The sequence below is a fragment of the Numenius arquata genome, chromosome 13 (genome assembly GCF_964106895.1).
Source record: "Numenius arquata chromosome 13, bNumArq3.hap1.1, whole genome shotgun sequence".
NCBI classification, from domain to species: Eukaryota; Metazoa; Chordata; class Aves; order Charadriiformes; family Scolopacidae; genus Numenius; species Numenius arquata.
In genome coordinates, this window is record NC_133588.1 from 19600989 (window position 1) to 19623802 (window position 22814).

Genomic DNA, 22814 nt, shown 5'->3' on the forward strand with positions numbered 1-22814 from the left:
CCAGCGGGACGCAGCGCCCAGTCTCCTTCCTCGCATTCCTGCCCCACACAAAGGAGTCCCTGCCTTCGCCGCGCCCCGCGCTCCGCTCGCCGCCCCGCAAAGCCCCTCCGGGCCGGCCGCCGCCTTCGCCCCCCGCCCGGGGGTGCGGGCCGGGCCGCGGCCCCGCCGCGGGGCGGCCGGCCGGGGGCGGCGGGGGCAGGGAGCCGCCGAGCGCAAATTCCTCCGCGCAGCGCGCCATTGACTGGACCCAGCAACTTATTTAAGGCTGGAAAGTGACACAGGGGCTCCTCGCCGCCGCTCGCCGCGCTCCGCCGGGCAGCCCCGGCCGCACCGAGCCTAGTGCCGCGCCGCGGGGATGCCGCCGAGGTGACCGCCGCCTCGCCTGGCCCAGCCGCCGGAGAGGGAGCCGCGTCTCGCCGCTGCCCCGCCAGGACCGCGGGAAGGGGCTTTCTGTTGGGCTGCGGTTTTATTTTTTCGGGCTTTTGGTTTTTTTTCTTTTATTTCTCCGCTCTGGGCTGCGCTTTCGCTGAGAGTTCGCCGTCCCGTTCCGTTCTCCCCCCCCCCCCCCCCCCCTCCCCTTCCCGGCCCCGCCGGGCTCCGACCGAGCATGGAGAAGTACGAGGAGGACATGGCACTGAAGGCCACCAAGTTCATGGAGGATCTGTCCCTCTACGAGCCCTGCCCGGAGGCTCCGTACGGCCGGGGCGGCCACCGGGACTTGCCGCTGCACCCCGACCTGGAGGAGACCAAGCGGGTCATCGCCGCCCACATGTCGGCGGAGCAGCGGGGCCGGAAGATGAACGGCACCGCCGCCCCGCCGCCCGCCGAAGCCTTCCCCGCCGCCGCCGCCCCCTGCGGCAAAGCCTACCCGCCGGCCGCCCCGCTCCGCGCCGCCGCCGAGCCGCCCTGCTGCGAGGAGGGGCTCTGCACCCGCTCCGAGGTGGCTCTGCCCTGTTACAGCGGCTTCGCCGACAAGGGCAAGCGCTACTCGGCCGAGGGCTACCGCTACGCCGCCGGCAGCCCCTACGAGGCCGGCTACGTGGCTAAAGGCGGCGGGCGGGCGGCCGGCGGAGCGGAGGGCAAGTACGGCCCCGCCGCCGCTAGCCCGCGGGCCAGCCTGGCCGCCGCCTCGCCCGGCCCCGCCGCCGCCGAGCACGGCAAGTTTTCCAGCCCCCGCTCCAGCCTGGGGGGAGCGGCCGCCTTGCCCTACGAGAAGTTCTCCAGCCCCCGCTCTAGCCTGGTGGTGCCCGGGCAGGAGAAGTACGGTAGTCCCCGGGCCAGCCTGGTGCAGTACGACGGGGCGGCCCTCAGCCCCCGCTCCAGCTACGCCAGCACGGCCAGCGACACCAGCAAGCACTCCAGCCCCCGCGCCAGCCTCACCGGCTACGACGGCGGCGGCAGCAAGCCCAGCAGCAACCGCACCAGCGGCATCAGCATGGGCTACGACCAGCGCCACGCCAGCCCCCGCTCCAGCACCGCCAGCCAGTACTCCTGCACCACCAGCCCCCGCTCCAGCTACTCGGACTCCAGGTACGGCCCGACGGGCGGCGCCGAGCCCGAGGCGGGGGCGGCCGGCGGCGGGATGGCCCTGGCCAGCCCCCGCTCCAGCCTCTGCGGCCCGGCGGCGGCCGCCGTGGTCAGCCCCCGCTCCAGCATCTCCAGCCAGAGCTCCCGCAGCTCCCGCGGCTCCATGAGCGCCTACCCCGAGCTGCAGCTGCCCTCGCCCCGCTCCTCCCTGCTGGGGCCCGGCCTGCAGGAGGACGGAGCCCTGCCCGAGGATGTCTACCACAAGATCCATGCCCACTCCCCGCCGCGACACGACCAGCAGCACCCGGCCGCCGCCGCCGTCCCCCCCGAGGCGGCACCCCCTTACGCCTACAGCCCCACCAAAGGCTCCGCTTCGGCCCCCAAATTCAAGCTGCCCTACCAGGTGACGCCGTGCCGGGAGAGCGGCCCCAGCCAGGCGGAGAGGAGGCTGGAGGCGCTGACGCTGGAGCTGGAGAAGGAGCTGGAGATGCACATGAAGAAGGAGTACTTTGGTGAGTGGGGGGCCGGGGTGGGCAGGGGGCGAGCGGCCAGCAGTGTGTGAGGTTTGGCCGTGGAGCGGGCGAGTGTGTGATGCTCAAGGTTGCTCTGGACCAGGTACCTGCTGAGGTCTCATATTGCCACAAGTCTGCCTAACCGGTGCCGGGAGTGCTCCCAGCACAGCTTCTTGCTGGTGTTTGGTCTCTCTCCCGTCTATTGCTTTGGTGGTTTGCAGGATGTGTGGTGCTTTCCCTTCCACGCACTAGTGGGAGACTTCTCCCAGGTGTCGCAGAAGCTGTTTGTGCGGCTGGGGCTTGCAGGGACTCTCATTTGCTTCCCTTCCTCTCGGGCTGCTGGAGCTTCACCGAGAACCTCCAGCGTCCCCGAGGCGGTGGCGTTTGCGATCGTGCTCTCGGGCTGACTGTGATAGCTTTATTTATAGAGGATGAGCAGTTTTTAGTGCTTGGCTTAATAAAATCTTTGTGCTCATTTGGATGGGAGCCCAGCTTTGCTCCTGTCCGGCCAGGCCTCGCAGGGTCTGCTCAGCACTCGGGGCTGGGACAGGAGGCAGTTTTGGGGAGAGGAGACCCCTCTGTCCCTGCTGAGGCTACATCAGCTTCTTGGACATTTCCTGAATTTTTGTTGCTTCCTTATAGAACAAAAATAGCTTCTTGAAATGAGCGAACACATTTTGTAGTCACACACATTAGGATTAAGCTCCCCTGTCTTTCTTACTTTGTGCTGGGTGGAAAAGACCAAAATGCCTTTGAAAGATGATCCTGGGGCGTGCAAATACTGCCCTGTTTTCCTATGTGGGGGCTGCAGGTGAGGTGGGTGACTGCCGGACTTGGGCCACCCTGGGGAGCAGTTTGTCCCCTGCTCGGGTGAGGTCTCTGGCACAGGAGCTCCCGGCAGAGGAGGAAGGAGGATGAGGGGCTGTGGATGAGCCGGCCCCATCCATGGCCTTTGAGGGGACAGTTATCTCTGTGCCTTTGTGTGCTTCTGGGGCTTGGGGAGAGGCTCCCTGGCAGTGTGTGACTTCTGGGGTTGGAGAGAACATTGCTGAGGATGGAGACATGCATTACCTTGGTTGCTGATTTAAATATGAGGATTTAGGCAGCTTTTGGCCCAGCATTAGTGTGCTCTGTGTGGAGGAGAGGAGTTGTGGGTCTCCTTGTTAAGTGTCTGCGAGATGCTTGTGGTGAGACAGACCCGGGCCGATCAGCAGAGGAGGCTGAGCGAGCAACGGCCTCTCCCACGAGCAAAACCCTTCTGTGAACTGCAGTGGCATAGTTTATTGGAGCTCCTGTGCCCAGACAAAGGAAGCTGAATGCAGTGCTTACTGCCTCCCTCCATCCCATGTGGGGCTGATGAGAAAGCTGGTGGTCATCCCCTCCATCTTCTGTGGGGTGTGGTGCTCCTCATCAGCTGAGTGGCTCCACCTGAGGACAATAATGGTTCCCTTCTGAGTATATGCAGAAGCTGGGTGGGCTTGTTAACACTAACTGCAAGAGCTGTGGCCTTCAAGATTTCCATGGTATACAGGGAGAGACTGATAAATAAGATTTATTTGGAGTAAGAAAGAAGTTACAGCTGTCCTGAGCCTCTGAGAGGGTGTGAGAAACTGGATGTGAGAACTGAGGGCTTTCCAGCGGCCAGGGAAGCTGGGTGTGTGATCAGGAGCTCCCTGGCAAATCTGCATTGAGTGTTTTTTTCCTATATGGATTTGCTTGTTCCGAGTGTCACTACTTGCAGGTATATTCTGCAGCGACGTGTTGCAGCATGTCCTAACCCTCGGCAGATCCCTCTCGTGTAGGATCAGCAGTAAGGCTGCACCTTCCTGCCCCGAGAGCGTACCGTCAGCTGCTCTGCAGGTATTTGTTGTAGCAGCACGAAGCAGTGCTGCTGCAACCTGCACCCTGGAAGCGCATGAAACCCAGAAAAAAGGGGTGCTTTTTGCTTTTTTGCTGAGTAAGTGCATGAGGGGCTGGTGGGTCAGAGACAAGGAGAGCGAGAACAGGATGGGGAGAGGTCTGCTGTTTGATTCAGCTTACCTGAGAGTCTTAAAACAGGGTTGATGAAGGGAAGCAAGGGGAAATGCCTTGATTTTTGTAGCAGCTCACACTACTCCAGCTGAAGTCTTTTCCCTCCCTCTGCACTGGTGTCCGGCACGCTGCGAAGGCAGTTGGGGGGGGTATTCTGTGCCGCCCGTGGAGCACCACCAAGAAACGCTGCTGGTAACATCCTGCTGAAAAGCCTTTGGCTTGGTGGGGAGGTGAAGGGAAGAAATAGAGAGGGCCTGGATGGGTCTAGGGATCTGCCTTTTACGTGCAGAGTCAGTCATGCAAATCCGTTTCCTTGCGTTGGGAAATCCTGCTGGCGTTGCAGCGTTCGGGCCCTGCGGTGCGCTTGCGAGTTCAGTGCTGTTTGTTCATGGTTCTCCTGTGTGTGATGTGACGTTTCTTTTCTGTTGATGTGACAGAAGAGCATGTATACAAGTGCGATCAAAATTAAGACAGGTAACAGCGGTAAGTCCCTAGAAGCTGCATTGCTTCAACATAAAATTTGAAAATTTGAATTAAATTTAGGTGAGCTTGCGGTTGGTGACCACAGCACTTGAGATATTTGCTAAAGTGTCTTTTTTGTCTTATTATTTCCTGAAGCTTTCTTTGTGAAATATTAGATCTTCCCCGTTTCCATCAAAACAGAGGTAATGGTTGATACATCATGTTGGTTTTGGAAATAAGCAAAGATTTATTGTCTGGGAATTACTTTGCACTTCTCTTTATCTGGGCCTAGAAATCTGTTCAGCTTTGGTAAGCAGCTGAGGTCCTTCAGCTTTTGCAGTCAAGGCTCTCCTGTGCAAAAATCATTTCTTTTCCACTGGGTTTGAGCCTTTAATAGGCAAACATCCAAATAGAAATAAACTTGGATGGTGTGGTCTCCTCAAGTGTTTGAACAGCTCATGTTTGGTTTTGCTAATTTCCCAATTACAGCTGGAAACTCTATTGCTGAAACTGATTTGAGAGTGATCGGGCTCTTTTAGCTGAAATGCAAGAAAGCCTCCAAAAACAGGGTCTCAGACAAGGTGTGTGTTGACTGGGGCAGGTGCGTGAGGAGCTGCAGTGGGAGATGCTGGGGTACGAAGAGGATGCAAAAAATAAGCGTGATAACACAAGTCAACAGAGCTGGAAAAAAAAGTCTTCTGTCTGTGGTATGAAATGCCCCATGAAGGATGCGGGAGAGGTCCTAGATAGCATCTTGGAATCCCTGCTGGCCACACACACAATTGTGAGTCTCCCTGAAGTCTGGAAGTGATGAACCATGCCATATCTAATAAGAGGAGGGAGAGATGTGGAATGTGTGTTTATTAAGTGCTAGATGCATGTAGCAGGTGCAATTACCATTAAATGGAAATTTGGGCAGCTGTAACTTGCACAGAAACGTGTTATGAATAGGGACTACTGCTCTCTTACCTTCAGTTGCAGGAAACTTGACTGTGAATAGGTGTATTATTTGATGGCAAATGGGTTTTTTTTGCTTGTTTTTGTTGTTTGTGCTTTTACTGTTGGGTTCTCTCTGCATTGTTATAAAAGCACTGTGTGCAGAGGGGATGGTGCTGCCAAAAAACTGCCATGTGTTTCATTAGTGCTCCCACAGGTGAGGTTTCCCCTGTGGAGGATACAGAGTTGGCAAAGGCATGTGCACTGCTGTGGGACAGTGACTCCTGCTCTAAGTGCTAGCCTTTCCTGCTGCCTTTTGGTTTGGGAAGCCATAAAGGTGTGTGTACCTCTGTGGATGCTGTACCTGGTGGCTTTTGAGCCCTGGGGTGATGCAGCAATGTGCCAAGGCGGGGGGGACACAGGATGAGCCACCTGGCTCTGGGGTAGAGGGGATCATTTACGTGCAAAATGCTGCGGAAAAGGAAGTTTCATTTTGCCCATTTCAAAGTCGGTATCCTTGTGGAAAGGGTACTGGTTTGCAAGGGCAGAGTGGAGCCTGTGTTGCAGTTCCCTTTGGCTGGGAGCATGCTGTGCCCCTGGGGATCGCAGAGCCATGGGGCTGTCTGAAACACCCAGCAATTCATTAGATCCCTTCAGATTTTAGGGCTCTGTCACACACTCCGAGCCAGGCCTGTATTGCATTCCCCAAGTAAGAGGCTCACACGTTCCCAGAAGTAACATCAGACTTTTAAGCACAACCTTCCCCTTGTGCCCCCCAAAGCCCCCAGTCAGATATGTCCTCCTGGAGGGTCAGGGGGACATCCTAAGCAAGACTCAAAGTGAAAAATTTTTTGTCTTTAACTTGCACTGGCAGCTGTTTACCTACCCTCTGTGCCTGGGCCTCTGCAGAGATTTCTGTGTGTGAATGTCCCGGTTTGATGTTAAATCAGGCACTGGGAATCCGTGTGCTCTGGGGTGTGAATTGGGAGTAAATCGGTTGATGGATTCTGAGGCTGCTGTGTTTGGCAGAGTGGAAACGTGGCCCTGGTGTCAGGGACTGTTCACTGTCAAAGTAGCTGTAGTTACAACGTGATTGAAGTCGATGCTTCTTAGTGGAAGATTTCCCTGAAATTGTATTGGTTTTGCATTTAAAATGCGTGAAAGGTACAACTTTGTGTGCTCCCGCTGACGGCGTGGTGGCAGCAGCAAAGATACCTGTCTGGGCTGAAATCCTTAATATTCATGGTTAGTAAATTAGGATATAAATGTCTCTGTTACAGCCGTATGGATATTATAGGTGGGGTCTCAGAGTCCTGACCGGTTCTGCTATAGACCTAATTGTGTCCAAAATAATTTCCTACTCGGTGGCTGCAGAATCTGGGTGTCTTTTAGAGTATAATGCGGTGTTTGGGTTTTACGCCCATCCAGGGTGACGTTCCTCCTCTCTGACAGGGCTGGGAATGTATGCTATAAAGCCAAACTGGAGCAGCAAAAGGGAAGAAGCACAGGAATGTGCATAGTGTCTGTAAGTTTTATTAGAGCTTAGGCTCATTGTGGAGGGGCTGCCTTCAGCTGCCTGAAAGGTTCAAGTCCTGACAGGAGGGACGTACCTGGGGCTGTGGTGTGGCATCGCTTGGAGATGCTCCAGGGGCGTGACAGCTCCCGAGGCTGGCAGCAGGATTCCTCTTGGCTTCTCTTGGGCTCCTCTTAGCAAAATTAGCAGATGTGCTAATGATCAGCCAATAAATGTCAGCATTTGGCTCGATTTTTGTGCGATTTTTTTTTTTTTTTTTTCACTGTGCTTGAATGTGGATGCTGTGTCTGGAAGTAGATTTTGTCCCTTTTTCCTGGACATTGGAGCAGATATTTCTGTTGTGTGGTATGCGTTATCTCTTTCTGCTAACCTCACTGTGTTGTTTTAACTCCCTATCGCTATAGCCTTGTTTGTTACTCTGCTGTGAGACAGAGGAGCACGAGAAAACGGCCAAGCGAGTCGTATATCTCTTCCAGCTGGAGTATTTCACATTGTCTGAAACTTCATTCCTTGGTTTTTTGGAGCTGTTTTAGTAAATCTCTAATGTCACATTTATGTGTTCCAGCAAACTTTTAAGAAAAGGCCTATGACTCATTAAGGAAAAAAACCCCAGCACCCCAGAGCACAAAACACTCCTTTAATGCCCAGCTGAGGACTACTGTGCGTATAAAGCATGTGAGAGCTTACACAGGGGGACTCAGGATTTATTGCTAGTGACACCTATTTCCAAATTGGAGACACTGGAAGAGTTCCTCTCGGCAGGTTTTGCACGGAAACCTGTGGGTGGTTGGGTTTAAACCCCGGTGTTCCCATGTTCCTGGCCCTCCTGCTGCTGGGGACAACGGTGGCAGCTACTGCCTGACCTGGGAAAAGAGACTTTTGGGGCTGGTTTGGTGAGCTGGGCTGGTGTGAGGTCTGCTGATGGGTGCCGCGCGTTGCCTGTGTGCTCAGAGTTTCCCCCCCGTGAGGAGTTTTTTTGGGAGCTGAGGTACCAAACATAACTGAGTTCCTCCAAGTGCCAGGGATGAGAAGTCAAATGACTTTTGTAGAGGCATGTGATGGGGCTGGAGTAACAACACGAATACTTCAGGCTGGATTTGGGGGAGATGGTTAATTCTGAGGTCTTTAATTGCAGCAGCAGCACTGAAATGCATCTGGATGGCTATGAGCGTTAATGTGTGTATTTGTGAATATCGGGAGAGGTGCAGGGAAGGCAGTGTGCAAACATAAACAACATTAATAGCACATATTATCATGAAGTAGCCAGGGAGTGGATCAAATGGGCAATGAAGAGGCATTTAATAGGTTACAAAAGGTCATGTCCAGCTCTATACCACCGCTCTTTGAAGAATGCGGCTGAACAAAGCTCACTTGAGCTCAGAACATGTTTATAGCTATTGTGAAAAGTAGATGGCTATTGTGGAAGAACTGCTGGGGACTCTTCAGATGTTTTCCTGGCCATCCAAACATTTATTTAATTGGTGAACTGTTTCACTTTGCGACACCGCAGAACTTCTGGAAAGTGAAAACAAGATGTTTTTTCCCTTTTAATGTGGCCACTTGAAAAAATTAGAAAATTTCAAAGTTAAAATAAGAGAAACGAAAAGCCATTCCTAAATGCCTTTTGACAGTTGTGCATATTTAGATGCTCCAGCTCGCTTGGAACCTATTTCCTGTGGTCCATGGAGACCCTGTGGCCTCTCCCAGGCATGGGAAATGCCCTTTTGTTCTAGGAGATGCCGCATAAACCCTTCTGTGCCACAAGGTTGTCCCCAAGCACATGCAGCGCAGGGAACTGGAAATCAGGTGGTTCTGCTGCAGTTTCTCCCCCTCCTTGGATGTCCCCTCTGTCTGGTGGTCCCAGCTGGAGAGGCTTGGCAGACATAAGGCAAGGCCAGTCCTGAGCATAAGTCCGTGCTTGCATTCCTGAGGTGCAATGTTGGACTTGAAACATGGGGCCAGGCAAGTGTTTGTGGATGTCCCTAATTTAAATTTGAGTAATTTGAGGTTAATTTTTGTGCGTGGGCTTTGCATGTGCAAAACTGCAGCGTGCATGCAGGGCGTAGCTGATTGGAAACCTTCGTTAGAAGGGGATTTCGACCAAGGTGGGCAGAAGTATGATTTTTTTTTTTTTTTTTTTACTGTAATAAATCAAGTGCTGACCTGGCTGAATTGACGCAGCTGAGGTCTCTGCTGCTGTGGCTTGATTCTGTTCTCCTGGCCTTGCAGGTAGGACATTCAGCAGCATTAGAGCAGGGTCCTGGTTTTGTGCTCTGTCTTTGCTCCTGGTCTGAAATTCCTACTAAATCCATTTGTTTGGGCTGGATGTTGAGTGATTGGAAAATAATCACTGGGGGAATGGTTCTGAGCAAGGGGACAGTGAGTAGACTTTGTCACTTATCCGTGGTTTCCTCTGCTCAAAAACATGTGCTAACCCAGACATGTGCTGCTGTCCTGTCACCGATGTGAAGCGCAGCAGGATTAGACCCGTGGTCTCTGTGGATTGTCTCACCTGCCACGCTTCTTTCCACCTCTCCATAACTATAAGTTAGTTCAAAGAGAATATTGATTTTTGGTTTTGTTTAAAACAAACAGGAAAAACAAACAAACAAACAAAAAAAAAAACCACAAAAAAAGGGAAAAAGGTAGAAGAAGCAAAAGGTATTGGAGCCCAGCATCAGCTGAGACTAAACAACTGTTTATACCAGGCAGAGGAAAGAGCTGTAATTGGTAAAATGTTGGCTCTCTTGATGTTTCTCTCTCTGTTGTGGCAGTTGCCATGCTGATAACCTTGAGTGTTCCAAATCTCAGGTGTAGATGAGGGGAACAGGTAATTCCTCAGGGGACAGGGCAGAAGTTATGATGAATGGCTAATAACTGCCGCAGCTCTTCTTTTTTTGCCAAGCAGTTATGTGAAAATTCTCTGCAATTGGTGGGTTGCCCATTTTTAATCAAAGCCATGCTTCCCAGATCTAAACACTCAATAGAAAACAGAGCTGCACAACAATCAAGCGTGTTAGAGTCCAGATTCTGAGCTGGATTGAGAAATAAGCGTGTAATTTTTTGAAGTGTAGGTCAGTAGCTGGTCTTCTTAGAAAGTGCGTTGGCTTCTTGTACCTGTTCCTGGCGAGAGCAGGGCTGAGCAAGTGATGCGCTTCCTAAGCTGGAAAACTCCTGCAGCTCAGGGGCAGACCTTAGTAGCTTGGAAAAAAAACCACTCGGAACATCTCAAAATAAAATCCATGCAAGATATTAACTGATCAAATTTTTATTTAGGAAGCCAAACGCTTATCTGATAAATCCAGACCCCCCTCCTTCATGACAGTCCTGTTTAGGTCACGGGGGCATGTTTGACTTGTTTTTGACAGCTTGGAGTTATCTCTAGTGATTTTTATTGCACCGTAGAGATCAGGGAATAAGTAAATTCACATCTGTGTCTTGGCCTGGCCGTGTTTCTCTGCCTGGCCTGCCCAGCCACCTCTGTATCTCCCGGGACCTCTCCACCGGGAGCTGTCGGGGATACGGCTGCTTTGTGCTTTGGCTGTAAAAGTGATGTGCTCCTTGCCCGGGAACTTGGTATATTGAGAGACAGACACCGATTTCCTGCAAATTATGATGTAAATAACAAGGAGCAGGTGGAGTTAATGGTGTGAAAGAGGACTGTAATGCTCTGTTGAGTCCTGCTGACCTCTTTCAGCTTGTACAGAGCTATTGACACCGAGTTCCCAAGTCGCTCTGCTTGCTCGCAGGGGATGAGTTTATGGAAGATGGGTGGGAATCCTAGGAGAGCTCCTTGCTGCAGAAGCTGGGATCCCACTGTCAGTGATGAGACTAGATCCAGAGACTGATCCTGACTTCTCCATGTGTGTGATTTTGGCAGGGTGGACAGGACTGGGACACAACATGGGGGGTAGATTTTGTGTCCAGAAGTGGAGTTCTGCAACCTCTGCCTTTCCTCCCTTTCTTGTCTTCTGTGCAGAGCAGAAGGAACTTAAAAGGTACCCAAGAGCTAAAGTTGGAGAGGATGTAGAGAGCAGAGGACCAGGTAGAGACATGAGTGGTGCACGTGACACCCATCCTGCCTCGGATCTGCAGGTGGTTATAGAATCATAGAGTCATTTAGGTTGGAAAAGACCTGTAAGACCACGGAGTCCAACCTCTAAAGAGAGGTCTCTGGCACTGTGTGTGCTGGGAATGAAGTGCTGGGGCCTCTGGGTACTCTTGCCACTTTTTTCCTTTGGTTTCCTTTTTTGCAGCAAAATAACAGGTCCTGCTTATTGATACTTAATGTTTTTTCCTGAAATTTTGGCAGCCATCAGGTGTTGTCTCAGATGCTGTTTTACAAAAAGTTAGAAAAAAACTTGGTGTTTTGCTTGGCCTGGAAGGAGACTGTCCTGGTCTTGTTTCTGTATGTTAATTGTGATGGAGACACCCCTGTGCAAGGTGAGAGTGGCTGAGCCAGGAGGTGTTCCTTGGTTTTGGAGGTGGTGCAGGGCTTCCTGGCAGCTTCACAGGCAACACCTGCAAAGCAGGTCACTGCCCTATTCAGAGGGGGGGTGGGGAAAAAAACCCAAATCCATGTCAGGTTTGGGCTTGGAGCTTTGGAGGCAGCACGGAGCAGGCGCAAGGGCAAGGTTTGCCCCTTCTGGAGGTGTGGCAATTCACTCACCATATCCCACATTGCCCCAGAGCTTCAGAGAACCCTGGTGCTGTGGGGTGGAAGGAATCTTGACCATCAGACCATGCTTTTTTTAAAAATAAAAACCAAACCCTCCCTGACCTATTAGCAGAAGGGGAAGAGAGAAGGGTTAGGCTGGAAGAGCCTTGTGTGCTGTGTAAGAGCAAACTGATGTTACTCTTTTGGAAAAAAGGCTTTCTCAGCCCCTCTTCCACACCTGGAAGGAATTCAGGCTGGTGAAGAACCAGCCCAGAACGAGGTGATCCCCAGAGGCTGATTTGCATTTATTAGCAAAGAACATACTTTGAAGGTGCTCCAAGTGCAGACTTGCAAATGGGCTTCCTGGTGTGCCAAGTGTGTGAGGCTCTGCCTTCCCTCCTGCTGTCTCTGCTCCCTTCTTGCAGGGCCTTCACCGGGGGGTGACAGGAGGGACAACAGGCCAGGAGCAGGGACCAGCTCGGACCCATCCGGCTGCAGTGATGGTCTAGCTCTGGCTGGGCACCCCGTCTCACTTCTGTCCATCTAATTTATTTCTGTAGCTCATGAAAGAAAAAAAAAAAAACCAAAAGAAAACAGGCTGGCTCCTGAGCTTAAGGCCAAATCTTGGACTCCTTAGTGGGCAGAACTTCCTTGGAAATTACTGGGTGTTTTGCTTGCTTAAAGACTGGCAGATTGGGAAGCCCAGTGTTAGATTATTGCAAGGTCAGAGAAAGGGTGGATTGCAAGGTCTGGGGGAAGAAGTATTTTCTTGCGTTCTTCTGACAAAGTACCCTGTGAAGAATGAGTGTTGGCTTAGGTTTGTTTTGTGGTTTTTTTTTTTTTTTTTGTTTCCAAATAAGTCAGTCTGCACAGTGTGCCCATGTGAGGAATTTCTAGCCCGGCTCTGCAGGTGGGAGGACAAGCTGATGGGCTGCTTGGGTCAGAGCAGAGTGGGGAACTGGTGGACCTGACTGACCTGTCCTCCAGCAGCGTGGTGTGTCTTGCCTGGGGGCTTCCAGCATGGGGCTGAATCCTGCCCGTGGCACCCACAGGTCAGGGGCGGCAGCACTGGTGGGGCAAGGGTGGACTAAGGGCTGCTGCTGGGGGCACACGGCCATGCACAAGCATTACCTGGGCCCAAAACTGCAGATGTCGGGGTAACATGTGATACAAGTATTTTTCCCTTTTCCCCTTTTATATCCAAGTGTCTCTTCCTCCAGCTCTCCCAGCCTGTGTGGTTGGGTGAGGATGATGTGCACCAGCTGATGGCAATAGTCAGGGTTTCTCTCTTATCGTAGAATCACAGAATGGTTAGAGTTGGAAGAGACCTTAAAGATCATCTAGTTCCAATCACCCTGCCCTGGGCATGGACACCTCCCACCAGACCAGGTTGCTCCAAGCCCCGTCCAACCTGGCCTTGAACCCCTCCAGGGATGGGGCAGCCACAGCTTCTTGGGGCAACCTGGGCCAGGGTCTCACCACCCTGACAGCAAAGAATTTTCCCCTAATATCTAACGTAAATCTCCCCTCTCTCAGTTTAAAACCATTACCCTTCATCCTATGGCTCCCCTCTCTGCTAAAGGAACAACGAGATCTATACACGCAGGTGGCAATCATTTGTAAAAGCTGGTGCAGGCTCAGTTCTGCCCTCATCACTTCCCCCTGCAACACTGCTGTTCTGAAAAAACTAGTTACCAGCCAGAAAAAGTATTGAGTATGAACAAAGTGTTGTTTGAATTTTTTGGACTATGCAGCTTGCAGTTTCTCACTGAGCAGTTGACTTAAGAGAACAGAGTGAGTGTTGTCTTGGGGTCTAAATTAGAGTAAAACTGACTCCAAGGTCAAGTGGGACCATTTCATAACGAACAGTCGCATGTTGGTGTTTATCCCGCAGCTCAGGGCCTGGGCACTAACTATTAAGCCTGGGTTGAGGGGGGGAAGGTGAGATAAGGTGGCTCTGTTCTGTGCGGTCTGGAGTGTAGATTTTAACAGAGGACGGTCCACGTGATTGATCCTGAATAGGAATAAAATATTTCAAGTTTTCTTCTCTCAAAGAGCTCCAGGAGTAGTAGCAAGTAGTGCATAGGGTAATATTATACAGGGAAAGAAGAGGTTGGAGGATGGGGCACATCCAGTATTTCAGGTCTGAGCTGAAGGTCCTTCCGCTGTCAACAGATGCGCAGATACTACCTATTTCAGCGGGTAAAGGACTGAGATACCTGCTGGGATTTAAACCTCGTACTGTAGAGGAACACAGCTTTTTTTTTCTAGGCAAGATGCAAGTTGCTCAGCTAACCCTGACGTGATACCACACATCTTGAACCAACAGACATGATGCAAAGGGGAGATAAGGAAAATGCATGTTCATCCTGTGTTCTCCCTGCCAGAGAGTTGCAGAAGCCTGAGTCACCGGCACCACTACAAGGTAGAAGTGGTTCCCATCAGATGAAAACCAGCGGGGAACAACCATTTCTACTGATCACTTCGTTTTCCTTGCTTTGCTTGAGGAGACATCTCTCTCTTTCTGACAACCAGAAAAGACTTCTTGTGACTGGTACTGGATTGAAACAGAATCTGTTTTAATCGAGGATAAACAATGATTCCTTCTCTAAAATGGACAAGTAGCTCCTCTCCAGAAATGACAGAATCCTTCATCTCTCAAAGGTACCAGTGGGAGAAGCAGAGGATGTGTAGGCACCAGCTCTTCCTTCACTCTTAACCTTACAAACACAGCACAGTAGAGAGATTCTTCATAGATTTAGTAAAAGCTGCACTTATTTTCATGGATACAATTACAGAAGAGGCTGGATTCATCTGAAAACAAAGGCTCTAGTAATTAAAAGAAAAAGACAAAAATAAGTAAAAAAACACTCCAACAAATGCACTAATTCTTTTAGCTAGTTTTCAAAAAACAAGTTTTGTGAGTTTGTGATATTGTTTGTTTGTTTTTGTTTTGTTTTTAAAGGGAACATTTACAAAATTATTTCTTGGTGGATACAGTGGAAGGAGAGATTCCAAAAGGGCTTTGCTGCAATTAAGGGAACAGTTGCATTAGGTTGTTCTGCAGTGATTTAGCGCGTGAGAAGGAAAATCCCAGCTGAGTGATTTACACGCTGATCCTGAATGTTTTGATTAAAGGTCAGACTCAGAAATGCATTTATGCTTATTTGGAAGCATAAAGAGAAGCCACTGGGGAGTTAAGTCTCTAAGTAGGAGTTGAATGTATAAATATCCACAGGTAGCTCTTTACTTGCCCGTGTCATTTTGCTGTGAGTTTAATTAGGGAAAGCTGTACTTGACAACTGAAGTCCAGTCTCTACCTGCAGTAGGGGAGAGCATTCCTGTAGACTGTCCTGCCTTAGGACATAGCAAGTATAAATTCTGTACCTTACTGTCCTGGGGTGGCCTTCTAGGGTGAAAAGCTGGGGGAATAAGGGGAGAGCAGTGGGTGTTGTTGATCTTGGCTTTAGCAAAGCTTTTGATACGGTCGCCCATAACATCCTTCTAGACAAACTGGTGAAGTACAGGCTAGATAAATGGACTGTGAGAGGGACTGAAAACTGGTTTTGCTGCTGGACTCAGAGTTGTGACCAGCAGGACAAGGTTGAGTTGGAGGACAGTCACTAGTGGTGCACCTCAGAAGTCAATACTGGGGTCAGTACTGTTTAACATCTTCGTTAATGACCTGAATGATGGGACAGAGTACACCCCCAGCAAGTTTGCAGACTGTGCTACGCTGGGAGGAGTGGTTGATAGACTAGGTGGATGTGTTACCCTTTAGCAGGACCTTGACAGGCTGGAGAAATAGGCTAACAGGAACCTCATGAAGTTCAACAAAGGGAAATGCAAAGTCCCGCACTTAGGGAGCGACAACCTCGTACAGTGGTATGAGCTGGGCACCCACTGGGGTCTTACTGGACATGAGCCCTTGGGGCAAAGCAAGCCAACAGCATCTTGAGCTGGTGTTGAGACCTGCCTGTCTTGGATCATGGGAATACCCAAGCTGAATGTATGCCATGGATGTCCACCTGGGATCTGGGTGCACCCACGCTCTATACATGTACTCCATATCCTTGGTGTCTGGGCAGTTTGCCCACAAGAGCTGTGTCTGAACAGAGGGCTGTGAGGCCTGGAGGGTTGAGAGTGGGTTTTGTCAGCTTCTGGTGTGGGTAGGTCTCGGGTGGGAGAGGCACTAGCTCCCACCCATTGCCCAGATAGAAGGTCCCACTGCTGTGATGTGAGCCCAAGGGCCAGCGCAGGTCTCATCTGGTCTTTCCAATAGCAGCCCCTCTGGTGCCTGCTTCTCAGGTGGACTTTCTGAAACTCAAAAGGCCACAAAACACCTACCACATAAATCCTAATCAGATGTGAGTTATCTTTTATTGCTTTTGTCATGATCCTAATCTGAACCACTGCTTTAATAGTAGGGAAAGTATTTACCACTGATGTTGCACATAGAGTTTCCACTGGGTTCTGTAGGAACGAACAGACAGAGCAGTTGAGGTGGAAAGGGTTACCTCTCTTTGTCGCTCCTCTGTGTTTTGCTGAGTATTTTAATTAAAGCCAGATAGAGGAAAATTTTTCACGCTGTTTCCAATTTTTAGTGATTTCACCTGCTGTTGAAAATTGCATCAAGAGGTAACACTGAAGCGATGATGTAAAGAGGAATGAATGCTCCTTTTAGCTGCTATGAATAGAGGCTTCTCATATCAGTTAAGTGTTGACTTTTATAATTATGAGAAGATTACATGTTTCTGTTATTTTTTAGCTGGTCCTCTAAGATGTAAATTAACTAACGTTTCACCACTTCGTGTAACCTTTCAAATGGAGAAGGGACATTTGGCTGATACATTGTGTAAGATCACGTTTATTTGGAGATATTTACTGTAACTAACGAAGTGGAAAATTCCCTTCCTAACCCTTTGGTCTTTTCTGTCTGCTCACGCTTTCCCCAGTTTTGCAGCTCTTGAGTTTTCTTTTTGCTGCCTCCAGAAAGGTGGGTTTTTTTCTTTTTTAAATGAATAATTCTCCCAAAGGTGTTTGCTCTGCAATTGTGCTTTAGTTGTATTTTTGTAAGTGTTGCTAAAACTTTATCTGTATCTCCTTTGCTGTCAGATGACTGTGGGTGGTGGAGCTGATGAGTTAATCAATAAGTGATGCCTGTGTGGTGGGATGCTTGAGGGCATGGTGGGATGTCAGGACTCTTGGGGAGAATTGCTTCTTGCCTCTTGTTCACCGCTTTGACTTGAGTCTGGCATCCAGCTCCATGAGAAATGGGGTCCACCTTCCAAAAGTCAGCTTAAAAAGAGGACGCCTTGCTGTCTTGGCGTGGAGATGGTGAGCAGGGTGTGGGGAAGGCTCCCAGTGCTAGTTCTGGGAACAGTCCTGCCATGATGGGTCCCGCGGTGCTGGGGGCTGGTGGGTATCTCCTGGTGTCCATTTTGGGAAGATGGGACTCGTTAGGCACTGGGGCACCAGTGATCGTTTCAGAAGATAAATCCTTTCTCCCCTCAATCAAATAGCCTTTGACATGAGCCATTGAGGCCAAAGTGTATTTTGCTGTTTGCATCTCAGTGCCAAGTACTGTCACAGGACACGTGTTCATTAATAGGAGCAGCTTAGCACTTGGGCTAAGTGGTTGCAGGTTTCTCCTTAGGGGTTGTGGGCCAAGGGTTTGGCTGCAGGTGCCATGGGCAGGTTGTGAAAAGAGCAGATGATGCCAAAACACCATTAAAGGTGGGGTTTGCCTTTTTTGCCAGGTCCTTTCTGAGATATCACACACGATGCTGATGAGCGAGTTTTTTTTTTCCTCTGTGCCCAGCTTTTGCAGAGGAGCCGGGCACTTCTACTGTTGGTCTGTCCATGAGAATATAAAGATGGGTGGTCAAAAACCAAGTGTGTTTCTGGGTGTGCAGTCTGCTAACTCTGCCTAATGGTTTGTCACTGGCTGGGAAACAATTCATAAGCAGAGTCTGCTGTCCATACTACTTAGTTGAGTGCCTGTTTCCCACTGTTTTCATCTGAGGAAACTACCTATACTCTTTCTTTTCTAATTTTCTGGCCTTTTGTACCCATTTTGCTCCCAATTTGTGTCAAGAGGAGAGAGATGGCGACAAAGCAGGGGTGAGGGATGGTTCTGAGTGATATTTGTGCATTTCTGGATCATTCATCAGTACTAATTGGATGTGGCTCAAGGTGTGTTCACATTTCTGAGGAATTAGCCAGACAGACCACGTCCCCCAGAGCTCACACCAGCTGTTGGAGAACAGACCATTACCTGATCCAGAGTAGACAATAGCTGATCCAGCAAAAAGTCCAAGTGATCTAGACAGACGATACCTGACCTAGCAGAAATCCCACCAAAACAAAGTTAACCATTGGTACTTTATACTGTGTGGCATCTTTTTATACGGTAATAGGAGTTAGAAAGGAGGATTTATTCAGTCACTGGGACATGGACCCACCTACTGCAGAGGTGCTGCCCATCTCGCTATTGAGGGCAGTGAGATCTGCCTTCTCCGGGTCTGAGCGGTGCTGGCTGGCCACAGCATCCTTGGAGAGTACGCCAGTGGAGGTGGAAGTGGAACTCAGGTCCTTCCATGATTATGCAAAGCTCAGAGTTATCCTCTTGTAAGGATCCTTGCAGACAGGAGTCCCACTAAAGCCTGGGACAACCCACCACTTGTCTGCCTGAGGTCTGCAGTGGAGAGCAGCCCAACACGTGGGACTGCCCAGGTCTGGAGAAGCCTCATGGTGCTGTGGAAGTTGGCAGCCTGTTGATTTTTTTTCTGGTTTTTACTTCCTCCCTGCCCCCAGCTGGATCGATAGGAAGGAACGGAGCCTACATATATAGCATGTAGTGTTACTGTTTCCCGGAGGAGGCAAAAATTAGAATATCCTGTTTACATGTTGTTAGTGCTGTATTTGACCAGCTGTCCCAAGGGTTTCCAGCTTGCTAGATCAGGACAGGCTTTTCTTAAGGTCTGAGAGCCTTCCTGTCCTGCTGGACAAGAGGAGTGTGGCTGTTGGCACTGAGCACCTCCCTGTAAGGACCAGGCCTTACAGCTGGGGAGGAGACGGGGCTCCTCATACAGCTGAGGCAGGGAAAGGGGGCTTGCCAGGACACATGTACTTCAGAACTGAGATCTTTCTTGAGCTGAATGTGGGAGAAACCCATGGCAGATGACTTTCTGAAATTGTTGTTCCTGCAGATGTCTTTACAGAAAGGTATATCCCTACTCCCATGTTCTCAAAGCATCCTTAAGTCACTTGACTTGCAAAGACTGAAAAAAAAAATGGTTCAAAGGGTTGAGGTGACAAAGGTTTTTAAGTAATTTTCAGCTCTCCTTAAGTGAATAGTTCAGTCGTTCTCAATAGCATGGTATAATACCTACCTTTATGCATGCTTCTGTTTAAGCAAACCTATTTATACTTCTGGAAATCACAGAATGGTTTGGGTTGGAAGGGACCTTAAACACCATCCAGTGCCACCCCCTGCCCTGGGCAGGGACACCTCCCACCACACCATGTTGCTCCAAGCCCTGTCATCCCTCGAACCCCTCCAGGGATGGGGCATCCACAGCTTCTCTGGGCAACCTGGGCCAAGGTCTCACCACCCTCTGAGTGAAAAATTTCTTCCTGATAAAGCATAAATGATAAAGCACCTCCGTGTGGCAGGTGAGAACTAGTGAGCTGGTGTTGGTGGCAGCTTTGTGGGGCGGGTGGTGGAGATGTGGGGCTGCTGTGGAGGTTTAGGGCTCGGGGACTGCTTGTGGAAGGAGCTGCTGAATTTATAACCAAACGTGGCTACGTAATGCCGAGCCTGTTCCAGGCTGTCGCACTCCCTCTGGAAATAGACCGTTATCTAAGAAAATAGAAAAGTGCACCTGGAAACTTTTAGACTTAGTCTCCCTGCTTAATCATGAACCCATTTAAAATATGTCAAGGAAGGCAGCTGTAATATATGACCTTTTTCTGCCGTATATTAGAGTGATGACTCATACGTGCAATGTCGGGAAAATGTAATGAAAAGTCTCTCCAACTTGACGTCTGCGCAGCTGATGTTTTCAGGTCTGACGTGCCGTGGAGTTCAGGGTATTTGGGCTGTGGTGTTGGTGTTCCAGTATCACTGCTGTTACCTGGTTGCAGAGATTTTTCTAAACTGAAGCGTTTAAATTGACTCTGTCTTTTCCATGTCATCTGGGAAGGTTTGTGTTTTTTTTCTCTGAAGACCACACAGGTGTCAGTGGTTCCCATTTTGTATAGAAAAGAGCCAAGACACAGAGAAAGGAAATGGTTTGCTAAAGACAAGTAAGAAGGACAAAGCTGGCAAAGGGCTGGTACAGTAGAGCTGCTGGCTTGTTCTGTGCTGTGATCACTGTCATTTATATCAGAAAATCTGCAAGGTGTAGATAGATACACTATTATTAATGTGTGGTATTGCTAAGCACAAAGAAAAGGTGATGAAAATATGAGCTTTAAATACTTCATTTGTTGTTTATTTACTGTAATAAAACTGTCTTGATGTCTGTATGCCTGCCATTGGAAACAGCTTGAATAAAACTTAGCAGATCCACATTCTGACCTGCATTATGCCAGAGTAAATCTAAACTAACGGTATGGTCATGCATCTCATCCCAGACCTCAGATGGCTTCCAGTTTGTGCAAGCAGCTAAATGAACTTGTGGAAATTAAAGCACTGGTAGAAATTGCAGTATCCATGTTAATTAAAAACCAAATGTTTATTTTGTGAGTGCATTTGCAACTTGAATATTTTTTTGAGCAATCTCCTCTACCACCATCTGTGAACTGTCACTCCTTCTGTTGCCCAGAATATTGGGGTGTGCAGTGTGAAGGTCTGCTCTCTCCCTAAATCAGGGTGAAAGCACCACTGGGCTTGATGCCCCGTGTCCTCTACACCAGTTTCCCAACAAAAAACTTGCCCAGGTACGCTGGGGAGCTTTGGATGTTGGTATTGGATCTTTCTAGACTGAAACTATGGCCTGCAGGAGCATCACTCATTTCTGCTGTCTGTGACCTGTGTGTGTGTCTCTGGGCTCACCTGGTGACCATCTCCTGGCATGGTGGTGTGTCGTTCTCTGCCAGCCCTTCTACAAGCTCAGGTCTTTGCTGGCCCTGCTGCTACCACTGTGCTAGAAATTTTACGCTCCTCAAATAGGCTGAATTACATATATAAATTTATATATATATATATGTGTGTATAAACTCTGAATTTCACATCATGTTGCAGCTAAATGAAGCGTAGTTTGAGGTGAGAGGGCTTGTTGACCTGGTCTCTTTGGGCTCTAAGAGGATACGTGTCCACAGCGAGACATTCAGCAGCGGAGGGACAGCAGGACAAGGAAGGGACTTTACAGGCACACTTTTCCCCCCAAGTTGTCTATTCCCAGTGGTGCTGTCCTTTACCCCTCAGCTGTACGTGTCTCCTTGCTTTGCTGATCCTGGTACTTCTAGAAGCAGGATTTTCTTCTGTCTTCTGGTCAATAATTCAGTTGCTGAAGTTATTTGCAAGTCCCCTTGTGCTGTGGTTGTCCGTTTGAGCAGTCAGCTGAGCTCTGAATCGTGGGCAAAGCAACCCAAAGTGGCACAGAGGATGGAGCAGCCACGAGAACCACTCGGTCTTCCGGTTCATCGCCTCAGTAGCAAAAGATCTTTCTATAAATGCCAAGCGAGAGGTATAAATCATGCTGGAACTGCCATGCACTAAACCAAGAAGCAGAGAAATGAATGAATATTTGTAAACCAAGTGTCAGTGTAAGGAAAACACTGTGGGGAACAATAGGCCTGTGCTATGCCCTGTGCCGCCAGGGGGGCTTGGCAGCGGAGCCAGGGGTCCACACAAAGGGGGGGGGGGGGCTGTGGGGAGGAGGCTGCGGCCGAGGCAAGATGAGCAGATAGTGTCAGGGATTTCATGGTGCAGAGCAGTAATTTCACGTGCTGTATGAAGCAATAAGCACTCGCTGCACCAGCTTCAGGCTTTCACTGTGTGACGGTGGATCTACTTCAGCAGTAAGACAAGCCTTCCAGTTCCCAGCGGCTACTAATTGGAGCTGATAGCAGCTCCCGTGACATCTCCCACTCCCCAGCACTGACCTGGAGTTGCCGTGAATTAATTCACCAGCACAGACATGCCCTGGGCTCACAAAGTCGGGGAGGATGGTGTTTGAGAGTTGTTTTTACAGCCTTCTGTGTTTCCAAACTCTGGCCCACCACTTCACCCTGCATCTGAAACTCTGGAGGGTTCCTCACCAAACAGAACAGCCTGTGTATTTCCCAGAGCCAGTAGGAATAGGCTGAGCCCTGCTGGCAGTGCCGATCCCTCCGGCAGGTAGAGCTCAGCTCCTGTGTCCCCATCAGTGCTGCTGCTCCTGGAACTGGTCCCAGGGCCTCTCTTTGTGGCCATGACCTCCCCCGGAAGCTTTGTCCTACGTGAGCCGTGGCCTTGTTAAGCAATAGGCAGAGTGCAGGTACTTAAAGCTATTAAGTAAAGCTGGAGTTAGACTCTAGAACTTGTTTCTACAAAAGTTCCAGTGAATATGAACTTCACTGCATTTGTAACCAAACATAAATTAATCTCAAACTCTCATTCTTCTGAGTAAGTTCTGCATGGGCATCCCTCCTGGCCCAAGCCTGTACATCAATTGAGTAAAGCCTCCTGCAGGGTGCAGGTGCTGAAGTGATGGAGATCTTTTTAAGTCAGCAGATACAGATCTCAAGGGCCAAAGTAGTTTATTGGTGTGGTTTTACCTTCTTTCCTTGAGGAGGAAAGCAAGGTTGGGGCAATCTCAGTAAGGTTCAACAGTGACAGCAAGAAGTTTCCTGGTCTGTAGCCTGCTTCTTGTCTTGCTTTTGAGCTATGATTTGTGGTAGGTGGTGTGGCCCATCTTCCCCCAGTTTAACCTGCTTCAACCTCTGGCATGGTGGCTGCGGGGAGCACATGGGTACTTGCCAGCCAGAGTTGAGGTATTGCTGGATGGGGTCAGGTCTCTGCTGGCTGTGGGGTGACGCTGATGGGGTCAGGTCCCTCATGGCCATGGGTTGATACTGGATGGGGTCGGCTCCCTCCCGGCTATGGAGTGTTGCAGTGCTGGGAATGGATGGACCGTGCCTTGGGAGGGCAGCTGAAAATGTTTAC

General features: G+C 50.0%; 1 protein-coding gene across 1 annotated transcript in view; it reads left to right on the top strand.

The window, feature by feature from the left end:
• Positions 1-607: 607 nt before the first annotated feature.
• WTIP (WT1 interacting protein) overlaps positions 608-22814 on the top strand; it is a 71993-nt gene continuing 49786 nt past the window's right edge. The window contains exon 1 of the mRNA XM_074158034.1: positions 608-2039. Within this exon, the coding sequence (XP_074014135.1) occupies positions 608-2039 (1432 nt within the window). The remainder of the gene's footprint in view (positions 2040-22814) is intronic.